The 18,446-nt window shown below is 50.9% G+C and overlaps 1 protein-coding gene across 3 annotated transcripts in view; it reads right to left on the bottom strand.

The window, feature by feature from the left end:
* LOC308676167 (apoptotic chromatin condensation inducer in the nucleus-like) overlaps positions 1 to 18,446 on the bottom strand; it is a 55,159-nt gene that overhangs the window by 6,242 nt on the left and 30,471 nt on the right. For 2 of the 3 annotated variants that reach the window (XM_081341920.1, XM_081341918.1), the window contains 7 exons: positions 11,801 to 11,846; positions 6,919 to 7,064; positions 6,650 to 6,805; positions 4,120 to 4,285; positions 3,855 to 4,000; positions 2,239 to 2,346; positions 644 to 751 (listed from right to left, as the gene is read on the bottom strand). In XM_081341920.1, coding sequence (XP_081198046.1) covers positions 644 to 751; positions 2,239 to 2,346; positions 3,855 to 4,000; positions 4,120 to 4,285; positions 6,650 to 6,805; positions 6,919 to 7,064; positions 11,801 to 11,846 — 876 coding nt within the window. The remainder of the gene's footprint in view (positions 1 to 643; positions 752 to 2,238; positions 2,347 to 3,854; positions 4,001 to 4,119; positions 4,286 to 6,649; positions 6,806 to 6,918; positions 7,065 to 11,800; positions 11,847 to 18,446) is intronic. The other variant, XM_081341919.1, reaches the window with a different exon arrangement.

Here is an 18,446-nt window from a genome sequence, read left to right on the forward strand (position 1 = left end):
CAGTGGCAACCTGCGGAAGCTGACGGAGTGGAGCAGAGGAATGGCTCCAGTTCTCTTTTGGCCGTTACCGGTTCAGTCCTCGGCTTACGACCACAGTGGAGCCCAACATTGATGTCGGGAAGGGAGACATTACGTTTTGCCGCATTTTACGACTTTTCTTGCCAGAGGGGTTAAGTGAACCACTGCGGTTGTTAAGCTAGTCACACGGTTGTTAAGTGAATCTGGCTTCCCCTGTGGGCTTTGCTTGTCGGAAGGTTGCAAAAGGGGATCCCGCGACACACACACCCCCGGGACGCTGCAACCGGTCATAAAAAGCGAGTCAGTTGTCAAGCATCCGAAGGTAAAATCGCGTGACCGTGGGGATGCAGCAACGGCCATAAATTGTGAAAAATGATCACAAATCACTTTTCTTTGGCGCCGTTAACTTGGAACAGTCACTAAGTGAGCTGTCGTAAGTCGAGGGCTACCTGTATCGCTAACAGCCAGAGAGACGTGTCTTCTGCAAACCCACCATTTTCGGAGCATGTTCTACCTGTTTCGTTTTCTTGCACCGAGCTCCAGGGCACGGGGGACCACCACCCCCTCCTAATGTTGGATCCCTCCCCACATGCCCCACGTCCTTCCTCCCCGTGGGCTTCCGTACCTCATCCTGCTCCACAAAATCTGCCGATAAAAACTTGGGGTTAGACTGCGGCCACTTGACCCCGTGGAGGGCGTTTCGCGTCGCGACGGCTTCTTCCACTGTTGAATACTGAAAGGCAATATTGGGGGAAGAGAGAAAAAGGAGAGAGGGAGGGGAAAAGGGAGAGGGAGGGAGGGAGGGAGAGGGGGAAAAGAGAGACAGAGAGGGAGACAGGGAAGGGAGAGCGAGAGGTAGAGAGGCAGAGAGGGGGAGGGGGAGAGAGACAGGGAGAGGGAAGGTCAGAGACAGAGGGGGAGGGAAAGACAGAGAGGGGGAGGGAGAGACAGGGAGAGGGAAGGTCAGAGGGAAAGACAGAGAGGGGGAGGGAGAGACAGGGAGAGGGAAGGTCAGAGAGACAGGGAGAGGGAGGGGGAGGGAGAAAGACAGAGACACGGGGAGAGAGAAAGGGAGGGAGAGACAGAGAAGGGGAGGGAGAGAGAGGGAAGGTCAGAGAGACGGGGAGGGAGAGAGGGAGACAGAGGGAGGGAGGGAGGGAAGGTCAGAGAGACAGGGAGAGGGAGGGGGAGGGAGAAAGACAGAGACAGGAGAAAGGGAGAAAGGGAGAGAGAAAGGGAGGGAGAGACAGAGGGGGAGAGACAGAGAGAGACAGAGGGAGACAGGGAGGGGGAGGGAGAGGGAGGGAGGTAGACGGGGAGGGACGGAGACGGGGAGGAAGAGAGAGGGAAGGTCAGAGAGACAGAGGGGGAGGGAGAGACAGGGAGAGAGAGGGAGAGGGGGAGAGACAGAGAAGGGGAGGGAGAGAGAGGGAAGGTCAGAGAGACGGGGAGGGAGAGAGGGAGGGAGAGAGAGGGAGAGACAGAGACGGGGAGGGAGGGAAGGTCAGAGACAGAGGGGGAGGGAGAGACAGGGAGACAGAGGGAGAGAGGGGGAGGGAGAGGGAGGGAGGGAGACAGAGAGGGGGAGGGAGAGAGGGAAGGTCAGAGAGAGAGAGGGGGAGGGAGAGAGGGGGGAGTGAGAGAGAGAGGGAGGGAGAGACATGGAGAGAGAGAGGGAGAGACAGAGAGGGAGAGATGTATGTTTCCAATCATTTCTCCCTCCTGCTCCCCAAATCCTGAAAAAAGCTACTCGGAGGAGAAGCGAAACGTTTTCAAGAGGACAAACCCCACCCCACCCCACCCCACCCTCCAAAAAAGCCCAGTTGCTTTTTGAAAAAGCACCTTTGGGACAACCGTGACTCTGGGGGGGGGGGAAATTGGGAATCCCTGTAGACATTCCGCCCCCCCTCCCCTGCCCCCCCGAAAGGAAAGCTTGCTTTAAAAATCCTGCCTAAGTTCCCTTTAAACCGGGACAGGTATTTTCCACCGAGCAGCGTTGACGAACGAGCCCGGACAATTTGGGGCCAATCCTCTCCCTCTTAGCTTGAACCTTAAAAGGCACCTGCCTGGCTCTGAACAGAGCTTTCCATAGAGGCGCAGACTTTTTCTGGAAAGGAGAATTTCTGGAGGAAGGAAGGAAGGAAGGAAGGAAGGAAGGAAGGAAGGAAGGAAGGAAGGAAGGAAGGAGGGAGGGAGACGAGAACACCCGCAAAGACTCACGGTGACGTAGCAGTGCGATTTGATCTTGTCGATCCAAAAAGCCTCCTCGACCAGCGTGCCCGTCCGGCCCAGAAGCTCCTTCAGTTGACCCAGGGTGAAGGGCCTCACCTGCCCGTGTGGACAAACACCCAGGGATTAAGAAAGGCCCCCGAAGGCCCCCCCCAAAAAAAAACACTCCTCCCAAATAAGGGGGTCCCTGGTGCTCTCTGAGCTTGGCTTGTTTTCTTGCAGACGTTTCATGACCCAACTAGGGAACGTCATCAGTGTTAGAAGGGAGAAGAGAGGAACTGTGGGGTCCCTGGTGCTCTCTGAGCTTGCATGATTTCTTGCAGACCTTTCATGACCCAACTAGGGAACGTCATCAGTGGTAGAAGGGAAGAGGGGACTGTGGGGTCCTTGGCGCTCTCTCGAGTTTGCGTTTTTTTTTTTTTTTTGCAAACGTTTCGTGACCTAACTAGGGAACGTCATCAGTGCTGGTAAAAGAGTGCTGTAGATTGAGGGCAATAGAAGAAGGGGACGACAGAGAACGAGGTGGCTGGATGGAGGCACTGAAGCGGGAGACGTGAGCCTAAAGGGACTCCAGAAGATGGTAGAGGACAGGAAGGCCTTGGAGGAACGTGGTCCGTGGGGTCGCGATGGGTCGGACGCGACTTCGCAACTAACAACAACAACAAGTAAGAAGTGCTGTTTGCTGTCGGTTTATATTCCGGTTGATATTGCCTATCTGGGTGGGTGGGTGGGTGGAGGTGTTAGGGATTCTTCAATCGGGCTGTTTACTAATGGCTCTTTCGCAGTTTCTCGACCGGGGTGTTGCTAGCTTGATGTTTGGGTCTGAAACTTACCTTGGAGTTAAATCTATGCTGGAGGCCTTTTCTCTTTGGGGGTCGGCTCAGGAGTAGGCAACCTTGGCTCTTTTAGGACGCGGGGACTTCAACTCCCAGAATTCCTGAGCCGACATGGGGGAACTATGGCCCCTTCATGACTCGTGGACTTCAACTCCCAGAATTCCTGAGCCAGCCACGCTGAGGGGAAAGGGAGAGGTTTCCAAGCTGAGCCAGGCTGGCTCAGGAATTCTGGGAGTTGAAGTCCACGAGTCATGAAGGGGCCCAGGTTTCCCTCATGCTGGCTCAGGAATTCTGGGAGTTGAAGTCCACGAGTCCTAAAAGAGCCAAGCTGGCCTACCCCTGGCCTAGGCCACTTTATGACTCGTGGACTTCAACTCCCAGAATTCCTGAGCCGGCCACGCTGAGGAGAAAGGGAGAGGTTTCCAAGCTGAGCCAGACTGGCTCAGGAATTCTGGGAGTTGAAGTCCACGAGTCATAAAAGAGCCCCAAGGTGGCCTACCCCGGGGCTGGCTGATTGGCGCCCTTCGCATCACAATCTGCAGAGGTTTATTAATATCGAGGCCTCGACCGATGGCTTGATTTGTCAAAGGGTTGCCAGGCTTCTAGAAATGCCCTGGCAGGTTTGGATCGGGCCCGGTCTAGAATTACCGTTGCATTTCCCCCCCCAATTGAAAACCACGGTTAACACACTCTCTCTCTCTCTCTCCGTTGCAGAAATTAAAAAAAAAAAGAATTTCCGTCAGGCCCTTTGGGGTTGGCCAAACGACTCACCAGGTTGCAGATGTGAACGATGCAGCTGACCTTGCCGCGGGGTGGGGAGGGGACCTGGGCCGTGCGGACAGGGTCGTCGATGGTGATGGAGACCCCGGAGCGCTGCTGGCTGATGGACCGCCGGGTGAGCGTGTCGCTCAGCGTGACTGCGGGACGAAGGAAGGCAGACAAGTCAACAGGTGACGCTCTTTACCTGTACAGCCAATCGCTTCGCCTCTTCTGCCAGTCATCTACCCCCAACCCGTGCCCACCCCACCCCAGGTACCTTTTTTGACTTCGTGCTCTACCGGCAGAGGCAGGACCACCGTCTCTACCGCGGCAACAGGCGCCACCTCCGGCTGTTCTTCCTCGTGGACCTTCTCCTCTTCCTCCTCCTCCTCCTCCTCCTCTTCCTCCCCTTGGCCATTCTCTTGCCCTTCGACGGGGACCACCTGTGATGGGAAAGGGGGGGGCAGGGTGGGACAGAGGTTTCTAAGCAGCCGGGGACCAAGGTGAGCTTGAGAAAAAGACCTTTTTTTTTAACATGATCAGTGCTGATCTAAACTCGATTTTTTGGGGGGGACCCCCCCCCCGCCAGCTTTTCTCCATCCCGAGATCTTCGTGTTGCAGATGAGACGAGGAAGCGTCTTCTGTTCTTCTCTTTGGTTGAGGGATAGCAGATAGAATAGGGATAGATAGATAGGGATAGCAGATAGAACGATCGAATGTTTGCACAGAGCATGTTCCAACGGGTTTCTAGTCCTCGTGAGCACGTGGAATCGAAATGTTTCTGGGTGTGGGGGGGGTCCCTTCGAGGCCTCTAAGCTGGGTTGTTTTTTCTTTTTTCTTTTAAATCTCAAAATTTTTTGGTTAATTCAGATTAAAATAGAAAAGAGGGGGGGGGGAATTAAGAGTCAAAAGAAAACCGGACAAGAACATTAAAAAAAAAGTGAATTAAAAAGATAAAAAGACCGAAACTTATATTATATCCCCTACAATGAACACTGATGAATCGATTCCAACAATAATAGCTTCCTCTCTCTGTTATATACTTTCCACTTTGAGAACGATTACATTTTCTCCAATGGGTATTTAACAGAATAGCAGAGTTGGAAGGGACCTCGGAGGTCATCTAGTCCAACCCCCTGCTCAGGCAGGAAACCCTACACCGTTTCAGACAAATGGCTGTCCAGTCTCTTCTTAAAAACTCCCAGTGATGGGAGCGTTCACCGCTTCTGGAGGCAGGTTTGTTCCACTGATGAATTGTTCTCACTTTCAGGAAGTTTCTCTTTAATTCCAGGTTGCTTCTCTCTTTGGTTAGTTTCCATCCGTTGCTTCTTGTCCTGCCTTCGGGCGCTTTGGAGAACAGACTGACCCCTTTCTTCTTTATATAGATTTTCAGTTCATTTAATGGCAAACCCATAGAATTAATCCTATATTCTGTGGAGTTCTTGGTGCTCTCTTGAGCTTACTTTGCAGACGTTTCGTTACCACAGCCTAGGCCAGGGGTAGGCAACCTCGGCTCTTTTATGACTCGTGGACTCGGGCATGTATTTAATTATCTTTTAGTTTTTGTAAATTTCTGTGTTTTATTCTTGCCCTGTACACCGCCCTGAGTCCTTCGGGAGAAGGGCGGTATAGAAATATTAATAAATTAAATTAAATTAAACTCCCAGAATTCCTGAGCCAGCCTGGCTCAGTTTGGAAACCTCTCCCTTTCCCCTCAGCGTGGCCGCCTCAGGAATTCTGGGAGTTGAAGTTTACAAGTCATGAAGGGGCCAAAGTTTCCCTCATGCTGGCTCAGGAATTCTGGGAGTTGAAGTCCACAAGTCATGAAGGGGCCAAAGTTTCCCTCATCCTGGCTCAGGAATTCTGGGAGTTGAAGTCCACGAGTCATGAAGGGGCCAAAGTTTCCCTCATGCTGGCTCAGGAATTCTGGGAGTTGAAGTCCACGAGTCATGAAGGGGCCAAAGTTTCCCTCATGCTGGCTCAGGAATTCTGGGAGTTGAAGTCCACGAGTCATGAAGGGGCCAAAGTTTCCCTCATGCTGGCTCAGGAATTCTGGGAGTTGAAGTCCACGAGTCATGAAGGGGCCAAAGTTTCCCTCATCCTGGCTCAGGAATTCTGGGAGTTGAAGTCCCCGAGTCATGAAGGGGCCAAAGTTTCCCTCATGCTGGCTCAGGAATTCTGGGAGTTGAAGTCCACGAGTCACGAAGGGGCCAAAGTTTCCCTCATGCTGGCTCAGGAATTCTGGGAGTTGAAGTCCATGAGTCATAAAAGAGCCGAGGTTGCCTACCCCTGGCCTAGGTAATGCCGCCAGGGTTCCTGGCAAGCTGAATTCGCTCTACCCACGCAGAAGAGGGGCGACGTTAGCTGCCCTCTCCCTTCTGACTCTGGCCAGACAACTTTGCTTGAAGCCGGTAAGCAAACGTGGTTTGCGAGAATAATCTGGACCGGTGGATGGCTGTGTTAAAAGGAGGGCCTCTCTGCGGATCAGAACCCAACAGCTACGTTAGATTCTTGGCCAGGTTGAGGCTTATTTTTAGTTTAAATCCGAGCGTTGCCTCAGCCTGCAATTAGCACCTTGTCCTTTCTTTTTTTTTTTTTTGGAAAGTTAAGTGTCACGTTACTAAACGGTTTCGGTTTATGGGAGATTGGCTGTCCACTGCCCTGGAAATCTATGGGAGACTTGAAACGTCAGAGTGGAAGAGATCGGCCGCTGAGCGCGCAGGCTCGTGGCTTGCCGGAGTTTACGGAAAAGCCCCCCCTTTCCTTCCAGGAGGAACCAATCGGCAGCCTCATCACCAAACACCCACCTGGGTGACCGTGCGGCATATCTTGAGAGCTTTCTCGTGGGCCGGCTCTTCCAAGTGGCGCTCGGCTTCGTCTTCGGAGATGCGGGCGTCGTCGGCATGAAGCTCCACCACGGCTTCCTGGCCTCCTGGCGGCGGCTTAATCTCCGGGATCAGGCTCTGGAGGGAGAGGAAGACGAAGACGAAGAGGAAAAAAAACAAAACAAAAAAACAGCACATCAGGATCTGATCTTGGCTGTCCCCGAACCAACCTTTCTCTCTCTCCTGGTTACCTTCAGGGATTCGGTGGTGATGCTGATGGAAGGTTTCTTCTGGGTCGTGGCGGTGCTGGCTCCCCAGCGCCGCTTGCGGCCCGCCGGCTGGCTTCCTTCAGTGTCGCTGTTTGTGGCGACGGCCCCCTTGGCCACGGAGGAGGCTGCTAGGGAGGGAGGGAGGGAAGGTGTTAAAACCTGAAGAGAGGGGTCCCCAAGAGGCCACCTGTGTCAAAAACTGAGCCACCCCTCTCTCCACGGAAGCTTCTTCAGCTCTTGACTGGATGGTGGAGGATGGGAGGATTTGTACTCCTTTGCAGTCATCTGGTCGTTAGTGTTCTTTTAGAGGATTGCTGAGGCCACTTGGGAAGTTCATCTGTGTCCTCAGGGTCCGCTGAGCGGCGCATATGGGTGTGGAGCCTTCTTGGAACTGCTGAAAGGACTGTGTGTTGTAGACTGGAGATAGACGGTGTTGTCGTATTCCCTCCCCTCCCCCCTGTTGAGAAAGAGCTGTTCAGTTTTGACCTAGATTTTTTTTTAAATCCCATTTATATCCCGCCCTTTTCCGAAGACTCAGGGCGGCTTACAATTTAAAGCACAAATCAATGTGCTTAGCAATAGCCTTCATTCTGTGTATATGCCTGCTTATTAGGGCTTTCACACACACCCCAAGCGGCATTATTACAAAGTCAGCTTATTGCCCCCAACAACCTGGGTCCTCATTTTACCTACCTCGGAAGGATGGAAGGCTGAGTCAACCTTGAGCCTGGTGGGACTCGAACCTGCACTAATTGCAGGCAGCTGGTGTTACTTAAGGAGGCATTAGCCCTCTGCTCCACCAAGGCCACCACATTGTACAAAAAAGAAAAGAAAAAGATGTTGAGACTTTGGAAAAAATGCAGAGAAGAGCAACTAAGATGATTAGTTGCTCTTCTAGGTCTTGCACCACCAAGACCTAGATGGCCTCTTTGATTCCTCTTTCAAACCAGCGGGCCTCTCTGTCCAAATTGGGGACTTTGCTGTCTTCGAAATGGCGGCCTTGGTCTTTTAAAGGCAGGTGGACGATTGAGTTTTGTCGTAATGGGTTCGTTCTCCTACGTTGTGCCAGGAGTTTGTGAAGTGGTTGTTTTGTTTCCCCAAGGTTTCGAATATCGAAATTGGAACAGCCCTCTCTCAACCGAGGGGGAGGGACACGACACCAACTATCTCCAGTCTACCACACGGTCCTTTCAGCAGTTTCAAGGAGGCTCCACGCCCGTTCGCAGCACTCAGGTGACCCTGAGGAGACAGATAAAACCTCCAGGTGGCCTCCACAATCCTCTAAAAGAATGCAAATGACCAGATGACTGCAAAGGAGTATAAATCCTGCCGTTCCCCACCGTCCAGTCCGAACATGAAGAAGCTTCCTGGATGAGAAGCGAAAGGTCTTCCAAGAAAAAATCTAGTTGCCCTTGAAAAAAAAACATTCTGCGGGAGTTTAAAGCTAAAGAGTTTCCCCGGGACTCAGTTGAGTCGGCTTTGCCGTCTTGAGGTGGCTCGTCTGAGCGAGTCAGTTTTACTTCCATCCTCTTTCCTTAAGCTCCAGTCCGTCTCTTGCACGGTATGCCAACGCAGGCAGTCCTCGACTCACGACCACAAGAAAGGCCCAAATTACTGTTGCTCAGCGAGACGGCTATTAAGTGAGCTTTTGCCCCATTTTACGATCTTTTTTGCCACAGCTGTTAAGCGAATCTGGCATTCCCCAATGACTTTGCTTGTTGGAAAGGTCGCAAAAGGGGAGGGTGTCGCGTGACCCAAGGGGACATGGCAACGCCGTCATAAATCTGAGTCGGTTGCCAAGTGTCCAAATGTTGATCAGGTGACCACAGGATTGTTGCAACGGCTGCGTGAAAAAGGGTCTTAAGTCAGGAAAATGGTCCTCAGTCGCTTGTTTTCAATGCAGTTGCAACTTCAGGCAGTCACTGAACAAATGGTTGTAAGTTGAGGACTGGGCTAGAAAAGAATCTAAGCCAGGTAATTCTCAACCTCAGCCCCTTTTAAGAGGAGTGGACTTCAACTCCCAGAATTCCCCAGCCAGCCATGTTGGCTGGGGAATTCTGGGAGTTGAAGTCCACCTGTCTTAAAGGGGCCGAGGCTGAGAAACATTGATCTTACTCCAGGGGTAGGCAACCTTGGCTCTTTTATGACTCGTGGACTTCAACTCCTAGAATTCCTGAGCCCGCTGTGCTGTGCTGGCTCAGGAATTCTGGGAGTTGAAGTCCACAAGTCATAAAAGAGCCAAGGTTGCCTACCCCTAATCATTTCCTCTCTTGGTAAAATCACAGCTGCCTTCATTACAAGGATTAAACAAACTAAGTTTCTGTTACTCCAATGCTGCATATAGTAAGCTGGCCGAACCACTTGGGTGTCAAGCTTGTTGCCACTGAGAAATAAAAACTGTGTTTTAACCAAGCCACAGGAGCATAAAATCTTTTTTTTTTTAAAAAAACACCCACCCAATCCCACCAAATGCAGTCCTCGAATTACAGCCGCAATGGAGCCCAGAATCACAATCGTTAAGTTGTGGTTAAGGAAGTCCCTATGTGATTGTGTCCGATGGTACCACCATTTTTTTTCCTGCAGTGGTTGTTAAGACGAATCCATTATACGCCATGGGGATTTTTTTTTTGGGGGGGGGCGGCGGAAACCAGCCCAAAGCAGGTCATGTGACTGTTGGACGCTACAAACAGGCATAAACGTGAACTGGTCGCTAAGAACCCAAAATACAACCATGGGATTGTCCAGGAAGGTGTTTGCAGTTCTCACAAGAGCTAGTTTGTACTAGTGGTTAAGGTGCTGACTCTGAAACTGGGAAACAGCGAGTTCTAGTCCCACTTAGGTATGAAAGCCGGCTAGGCCAATCACCAGGAGACGACGAGTTCTAGTCCCACCTTAGGCACAAAAGCTGGCTGGGTGACTGGGCCAATCACCAGGAGACGGTGAGTTCTAGTTCTGCTTTAGGCATGAAAGCCAAGAGGTGATTTTGCCCCAGCCGCTCTTTCCCAGCTTGACCCACCTCACAGGGCTGTTGTTGTGAGAAAACAGGAAGAGGAAAGAGCATTAGGTAGGTTTGCCATCTCGAGTTACTTATAAAGGAATAAAGGTGGGGTAAAAATCTTAACAAGTGTGTCTACCTTCTGAGAGGGTCAGCTGTAACTTCACTGTGTCACTAAACGACTGGTCGTTAAGTGAGGACTACCTGCATGTCAGGGTATTAAATGTATTTAGTTTATAAAGTGTATTTAATGTATGCTTACAGCAGTTCATTCAGTGATGGTTCAAAGTTACCACAGCACTAAAAAAAAAAAGGGGGGGGGAAACTCATGATCCATTTTTTTCAACTGCCACTTTTGCAGCATCCCGACGGGTCACCTGATCAAAATTCAGATCCTCGGCAACTGGTTCAGATTTACGACGGCCGCAGTACCCCAGGGTGATGTGATCCCCTTTTGCCACCTTCTGACAAGCAAAGTCAAAGGAGGGGGGGGAGAGAGGGGAAAGCCGGATTCATTTAATAACTGGGTTACTAACTTAAACCACTGGGGCGATTCTCTTTGGCAAGAAAATGTCGTAAAATGGGCCCAAATTCACTTACCAAAGGTCCTCGCGTAACAACCGACGTGTTTGGCTCAATTGTGGCCGTACGTCAAGGACTGCCTGCAGTGTATTTAACTGTAACTGTATGTAAGGGTCTCTTTTAACCACGTTGGCCTCCAGGGACGTGGTGACGTGAGCCTCCCTCCGCAAAGCCAAGGCCCAGATGGGGCAGCCCCCCCCCCCTGCCCCAGATGGAAGCAAAACAGGTCCCCTTCGCCCAGACCTGCAATCTCTGGCTTTTCAGATTAGCCAGCCTTGAGAGTGGGAGTAAAAATTAAAACACAATTTTCAAGGCTTACAATCCTTTGCATGCTGCTCCAGAGGGACCTTGTCTCTTTGGGGGAGGCAAGGGAACGTCCCTCCCCCTCCATCCAAGCACAGGACCTTCGCTTTCCCAGCCCTTAAAGCAGGGGTCTCCAACCATGGCCACTTTAAGACTTGTAGAACTTCAGCTCCCAGAATTCCTTAGCCCGTCTCCAACCATTACCAGTTTAAGACTTGTGGGCTTCAACTCCCACAATTCCTCAGCCCGTCTCCAACCTTGGGCCGGTTTAAGACTTACAGAACTTCAACTCCCAGAATTCCTCAGCCCGTCTCCAACCTTGGCCAGTTTAAGACTTGTGGGCTTATAAGGGACTAAAAAGTTTCATTTAGCATTTGAATAAGTATTGATGTGATATTTAAATTGCTTGTAGTTAGTTTATAAGTTAAAGTGCGATAGATTTAGTATTCTATTGTTGTTTGCATAAGGTAGACTATGATTGTTTGTATATTTATACCCTGTATTAAGCTCTGGGAAGTCGGGGAGGGGGGAAGGGGAGGGGAGGGAGGTGTTGGGGAGGGTTGGGGAGAGGGGAGGGGGTTGGGAGGGGTTTTGTCTTTTTAAAAAATGTATTCTAAAACTTTTCAATAAAAAAAAAAGACTTGTGGGCTTCAACTCCCACAATTCCTCAGCCCGTCTCCAATCTTGGCGACTTTTAAGACGTATGGACTTCAGTCCCAATTCCTCAGCCAGCCCTTCCAGCAGGGCTCTCCAACCTTGGCGACTTTTGTGGACTTCAGCTCCCAGAATTCCTCAGCCAGCATTGCTGGCTGAGGAACTCTGGGAGCTGAAGTCCACAAGTCTTAAAGGGGCCGAGATTGGAGACCCCTGCCTTAAAAAGGCCCAGGTGGTGGGACCTCCAGCCTCCTCAGGTGTCCCATTCAAGTGGTCAGGAGACAGTTGAGCTCAATGGGTGGAGAACATGCCCCCCTCCCCTTTACTTACAGACGACGGAGATTTTCCTCTTGAAGGCCTTGGGCTGAGCCGAACCCTGTGGAGAAAGGGAAGGAAGGAAGGAAGGGCAGAGAGAAAGAGAAAGAGAGAGAGAGAGAAAGAGAGAGAGGGGTAGAAAGACAGACAAAGAAAGAAAACCCCGCATAGAGGGGGGAGTCAAGTCAGTATCGAGGTTTTGGAAAGTGGCCGTCGCATCTAGGGGACATCAAGGGGGTGGGTGGGGGAAGAGAGGGCGTAAATAATGGAGGGGCCCAGATGAAGGGGGTGGGGACGGGCAAAGGGGTCCCCCGCTGCCTCGGCAATGAAGTGGAGAGGGTAGAATCCTGCCTCCCTAACTTTGCGCAAAAATTTGGCTATTAAGTTTCTTTGCCCACACCTGGAGTAGAATCACCGGAAGCGGCCCTCATGAGGACTAGAAACCCTTTGAGAACACTCTCCACTCGGCCGCTCGGGAGGCCAAATCGAGAAATGTTCTCAAAGGGTTTCTAGTCCTCGAGAGGACGAGAAATCAAAAAGAGGACTGTGGGGGGGGGGAGGAGGACAGAGAAATGTTCTCAAAGGGTTTCTAGTCCTCAAGAGTGTGAGAAATTGAAAAGAGGACTGGGGGGGGTGGTTTGTCCTCTGAGTTGGGTTATTTTCCTGGCAGACGTTTCGTTATCAACCTAGGCAACGGCATCAGTGCTCGAAAGGAATGAGGTTTGGGACCTCCCAGTTCAACTCTTGAGCTTACAAATACTTTCTTTTACGGGGACAAATGTTTCCGGAGCTAAAACTATTCCAGGGATCGGAAGCGTTATTGAGGAAATATGACCCTTTTTCATTTATCTAATGAAGTCCACATCTCGGCTAGGTGAGCAGACCAATGAGAAAAACCACCCACGATTTTCTTAGCTGTGGCGCCAAATACAATTACCAGTTCCGCTTGGATCCCGCTGACTTTCATGATTTTAACAATATTTGAACAGGCAAACTATTGCTTTCATACATTTGCTCTAGAAAGGTTGGGGGGGGGGGTGGAAAGGGATTCCACGATTTAATTTTTCCCTGCTTTTCCTCACTGTTCTGCTTTTAACAGCTTCTCCTCAGTGTTTCTTTATTTCTGTACTATGGAAACAAGATTTTAATGAAAAATAAGGAAGCCGCAGGAATAGCAAAAAGGCTGAAATCGACGGAGGTTCAAACCCTTGGCTCTCGGCTGCATCGGACTCCAAGTCCCATTAGCCCCAGCCAGCCTGCCCTTTCCTAGGCTGACTGGGAATGAGGGGAACTGAAAGCCAAACACAAACGTAGGGGGAACCCACCGCTAGCAATTCTTTAAGCGACGTCTTATCGTTTCTTTTTAAAAAAATCGAAATATTTTTTGCCCGCCGGCTGGATTTTTTTTTTTTTAAAAAAAAAAGCAAAACCAAACATTAAACCTCTTTGATTAGGCTTATCTGCTTTGAACCGACCAATCGAACGATGACTTCCGATTATTTTAATGTCCCCAGTGTCCAGCCGATGGGACTTATTAAAAGTCGACGCAGACAAAAAAGCAGGCATATAGCAAGCCGTTTTGATTGGACGGGCTTGCCAAGTTCATTAAGAGCCGGCCGTCAGCTCATTGTCAGAGGGGAAAAAAATCAAATAAAAAATAAAAATACAAGATCGGAGAACAATTACAGAAGCGGTTGTGGATTTTAGCCACTTTAACCCTTGGGGGTTAGTTCAAGACAACGGGCATACTTTTTAAAAAAAAGTTTCAATCCCATCAGGACTTTTAAAAGATTCCCACCCAGTTGCAACATTTATTTAGGTCAGGGGTCTTTAAACTTGGCCCTTTTATAACTTGTGGACTTCAACTCCCAGAATTCCTCAGCCAGCGTGCCTGGCTGAGGAATTCTGGGAGTTGAAGTCCACAAGCAGGGGTCTTCAAACTTGGCCCTTTGATGACTTGTGGACTTCAACTCCCAGAATTCCTCAGCCAGCATGCCTGGCTGAGGAATTCTGGGAGTTGAAGTCCACAAGCAGGGGTCTTCAAACTTGGCCCTTTGATGACTTGTGGACTTCAACTCCCAGAATTCCTCAGCCAGCATGCCTGGCTGAGGAATTCTGGGAGTTGAAGTCCACAAGCAGGGGTCTTCAAACTTGGCCCTTTGATGACTTGTGGACTTCAACTCCCAGAATTCCTCACCCAGCATGCCTGGCTGAGGAATTCTGGGAGTTGAAGACCACAAGCAGGGGCCTTCAAACTTGGCCCTTTGATGACTTGTGGACTTCAACTCCCAGAATTCCTCACCCAGCATGCCTGGCTGAGGAATTCTGGGAGTTGAAGTCCACAAGCAGGGGCCTTCAAACTTGGCCCTTTGATGACTTGTGGACTTCAACTCCCAGAATTCCTCACCCAGCATGCCTGGCTGAAGAATTCTGGGAGTTGAAGTCCACAAGCAGGGGTCTTCAAACTTGGCCCTTTGATGACTTGTGGACTTCAACTCCCAGAATTCCTCAGCCAGCAATGCTGAGGGGAAAACCCAACTGGCATTCTGGGATTGTTTTTTTTCTTTCCTTTTTTTTCTTTTGGTATCAACGGAAGCATTTTGCAAAACGGGCCAAATTCTAACAAGGGAGAATCTTTGTAGCTCAGGTTTGACCTGCGGGGTCCTTGGTGCTCTCCGAGCTTGGCTGATTTCTTGGCGGTACAGGTAGTCCTTGACTTACGACTGCAATTAAGCCTCACGTTTCTGTTGTTAAGCGAGACATTTGCTAAGCGAGGTTTTGCCCCGTTTTACCACCTCCCTTGCCACCGTTGTTAAGGGAATCGCTGCAGCGGTTAACTGAGTAACCGGGTTGCTAAGTGAAATCTGGCTTGCCCCGTCGACTTTGCCTGTCGGGAGGTCACAAAAACGGGACCACGCGATCATGGGGTCTCAAGCGTGAAAAACGCTCCCAAGTCCCCTTTTTTTCAGGGCCGTCGTAACTTTCAAGGATCATTAAACGAACTGTTGTTAAGACGAGGACTGCTTGCACTGGTCACGTTACCTAGTTTGTCCTGAAACGTCTGCAAGGAAGCAACCACCCAGGCTAAACTCTGGCAACGTTCATGTCAAGATCGTTGTCCGAGAAGATTTTCACGGCTGTGTCTCCTGTGATCCCGCGGTCGTGCGCACCAACATGGGGTCCCAGCTAGAGATGGGAAGACCCGGGGGGGGCAGGGCGGACTGGAAAAATTGGGAAAAAATAAGTTTTTTTCCCCAAAACAGTTTTGAGAAGGAAAAAAAAACGAGGGGGAAAAAAAACCTACGTTTCGACCCCCCCATTTTTCCTGATTCCCCCCCCCAGGCCTTCCCATCTCTAGACAGCATCCATTGAGGTCTACGTGCCTGCCATTTCTGCAAAATGTATTTTGTTTGTTCCTTGCTTTGTGGATCTCCCCCCCCCTTTTTTGACCCCCCCATATTTAGGACGGCCTCACTCTCCCCCCAGCAGGGGGCGGGTTGGACTAGATGACCTCCAAGGTCCCTTCCATGATTCTCCACTTTATGGCCGAAGAGCAGGTGCCCCTGGAAACGACAAGGGCCAGTTGGTGGAAACCAGGTGCCATCCCACTGTCAACACAGGGGTCAGTTTGAGCAAGGATTTGGGGAGGGGGAACCAAACCAGGCTGTCACACCTCTTAAACTAATTCCCAAAGACCCCCCCCATTTAAGAAAAGCTGAGGGGGACCCCTCCATTTTAAACCGAAACGGGATCCGCCCACCCCGCCGCCCCCAGCACTTCCAATTCTCTCTTTCTCTCTCTCTTTTTTTCCATTTAAATTAAGAACATTAAAAAAAAAGAAAACAAGCAAAAAAAATATTATTTTTTTTTTAAAAAAATAACAAATTAGGACAAGCGCTCCAGGTACCCTCTCACACCTGGGGCAGGGTCTTCTGTTCAGCCAATCACACCTCAGTGTGTGCGCTGTATCTAGGCAACGGCTGGTCCAATCGGAACGAGCCCTCCCTGGCCTGAAAGGTGCGTGGCTTGGTTGGACTGGGTGAACAAGAGAGGTGCTGATTGGTTGGCTGGCTGGTAGGTAGGAACCTAGCGCTTGATTGGTTGGTGGTCGGAGTCAAGTGTCCCGGAAGAGAGAGGGCGAGACAGAAGTCGCCCCCCCCTCAAGGACGGAAATAGGAGGGGGGGGCACGAGGGTCAAGGCATCAGTTCTCGGCAGGCAAGAGACGGACCGTCGGCCGGGACAGCGGTGTGCGGCACTGTCCCGTTGTTGGCAGGGACTCTTGCGGTGGACAGCCAACAATCACAACGGGGCGGACTCCCCGACAACGGATGAAAACAGGTTAAATTGCAACAGAAGTCCTTTTTTTTTTTCCGAAGAGACACCACACCGCACGGGTGCCGCCGATGGGGGAAGAGCCTCCTGGGTCCGTGGAACGCTACCTGCATCATGTCCTTTTCAGGCGACCCTCGGCGCCAAGCGGAAAGGCCACAAAAAAGGTCCTTCGGGCGCTGGCGGAGCAAAGCAGGACTTGCGCGAGAGACATTGCGGAGATTTTTCGAGAGGCAGGCGGAAGACCTCGGCGTGTCCTCGGAGGAGCTCTCCCCTCCCAAATTCCAGCGTTCCGGGCTCCTCCGCGTCGGCGGATGACGTTGGCCTGGAGTCGATCTGGTTCCTGGAATTTGGAGATCAGCAAACCGAGGACTCCCTCCCCCCCTTTTCCTTTGGCGGATGGTAAAAGTCACTCCGGCGCCAAATACGTCCCCAAATCAGGGAAGCCAACAGGATCGTAGCGGCGACGGGAACGGGGACGAGAACAGGGAGAGTCTCCGCTCTTCACGGGCAGAAAAGGTCACCGGAATTCCACCTCGAACGTCTCGTGCCAACGGAGACCTCAAAGGAGGCGGAGCGTCCAACTCCCAGGGAGGTCGCAGGACAGGTCGACGTGCTGAGACGTCCTTTTTTTGACGCCTCATCCGGAAGGCCAGCAGAGTTTTGACCAGGTAATTTTCCAACAACGGCAGTTGCGGCTTGCAAGGGTGGTGGTGATTAACTAGGAACCAGCAGAGCACAAGTTGAGGTGGGCCGTCAAGCTTTCGGGCCCACGGAGGAAGACGCCACCTCCCAGAGCAGGCGGGGCTCCGAAGGGTACGGTGTCTCTCTGCGGCGAGCTGGGCGGCTACGGAAGTAGAGGACTTTCCACCAAACGGAGAAGACAGTTCCAGGAGGGGGGCCTACTTTGGGTGGCCCCGAAGACCATCTCCAAAATCTCTCTTTTTGTTTTTTTTCTCGTACACCTCCATGGACACCTGGGTGCGGCCTGCTCATACGTGTTCACGCTCTCTCTCTCCGGTTCTCTCTCTCTCTCTCACTCTCTCTTTCGCACTCCCAGAAGATTGGATGCCTCTTTAAAACGGGGATCAGAACAAACGAGTCCAGAGGAGAATGTCAACGGGGGGAGGGGTTGGTTGTGCGGGGAGGCTATCTTTAGGGGTGAGGGGAGAAGCAAGGCCTGTCCCCACCCACCCCTCTTCCTCAGCAGCACAGAAAAGCCAGGATCTGAGTTGTGAGTGTAATTATGTACGTGCAGGCGCACAAATGTATTTTCCCCCCCCCCAGACATCCCAGGACCCTCCTATCACAACCCACCCACCCCCTCTTTATACAACACGGGGGGGGGGGGGAAGAGGCCAATTGTTTACACTGGCTCACAGGTGGGGAAAAATAAGATAAAATCTCAGAAATGGCCGAAGGGTGAACCAAATCTTTGCAATGGATCTAGTTTAGTAAACAACCATCACCACAAATAATAATAATAAAAAAATTAAGCATAACAAAATGAGATGAGCAGGAATCCTGGTTAAGGTGCTGGGCTGGGCTCGGGGAGGGTATTCACTGCTTTGAAAAACTCGACCAGCCTTGGCTTAAGGCAGCGGCGAATGTGAGAAGCACCAGGCTCAGAATGCAGGTTCTGCCTCCAGACTGGACAAAATTCAAAATACCAAACCCGCTGGGATTCTGGATCCCATGTCCATTAAGACAGGCTTCTGAATTTTCTCTTTTTTTCGGTACAATTTGGCACTAAATGAGAATATTAATGCAGGTATTGACCAGTCAAGAAAAAATTTACAAGGCAAGAAGCAATCTTTTCTCTCTGCTAGCCACTGGGTGCAGCGTTTGTCAACTTTGGCCACTTTTGAGATGTGTGGACTTCAGCTCCCAGAATTCTCCAGCCAAGCCTGCTTTAAGATGGATGGATTCCAACTTGCTGGCTGGGGAATTCTGGGAGTTAAAAGTCCACACGTCTTAAAAGTGACTAAGGTTAAAAAAAAACACAGCACTGAAGGCTTATTTCTCATTTCTTCTCCTCCTCAGCCTGACAGGCCCCACAGATTTTCATGCACAGAAAATTATAGCGGTTTATTATGTAAAAATTAAGGGGGGGGGGAAATAGATTTTCCCCAAGCACACCCAAGTGGAAACTCTCGGGAAGCAGAACCGCACACTCTGAACAAAAGGTAAAGTGTGGCGCACCCACACTCCCCTCAAGGTCTCCTTGCAAGGGGAAGCGGAGAACTCAGATGGGGTGTCGCACCAGGGGACAAAAGTCCCCAGTGCAAAGATTTTGCTGGGGCGCATAGATCTCACCAAGCATTCTGCCCC

The sequence above is a fragment of the Vipera berus genome (assembly GCF_964194415.1).
Source record: "Vipera berus genome assembly, chromosome: W".
Classification (NCBI taxonomy): Eukaryota; Metazoa; Chordata; class Lepidosauria; order Squamata; family Viperidae; genus Vipera; species Vipera berus.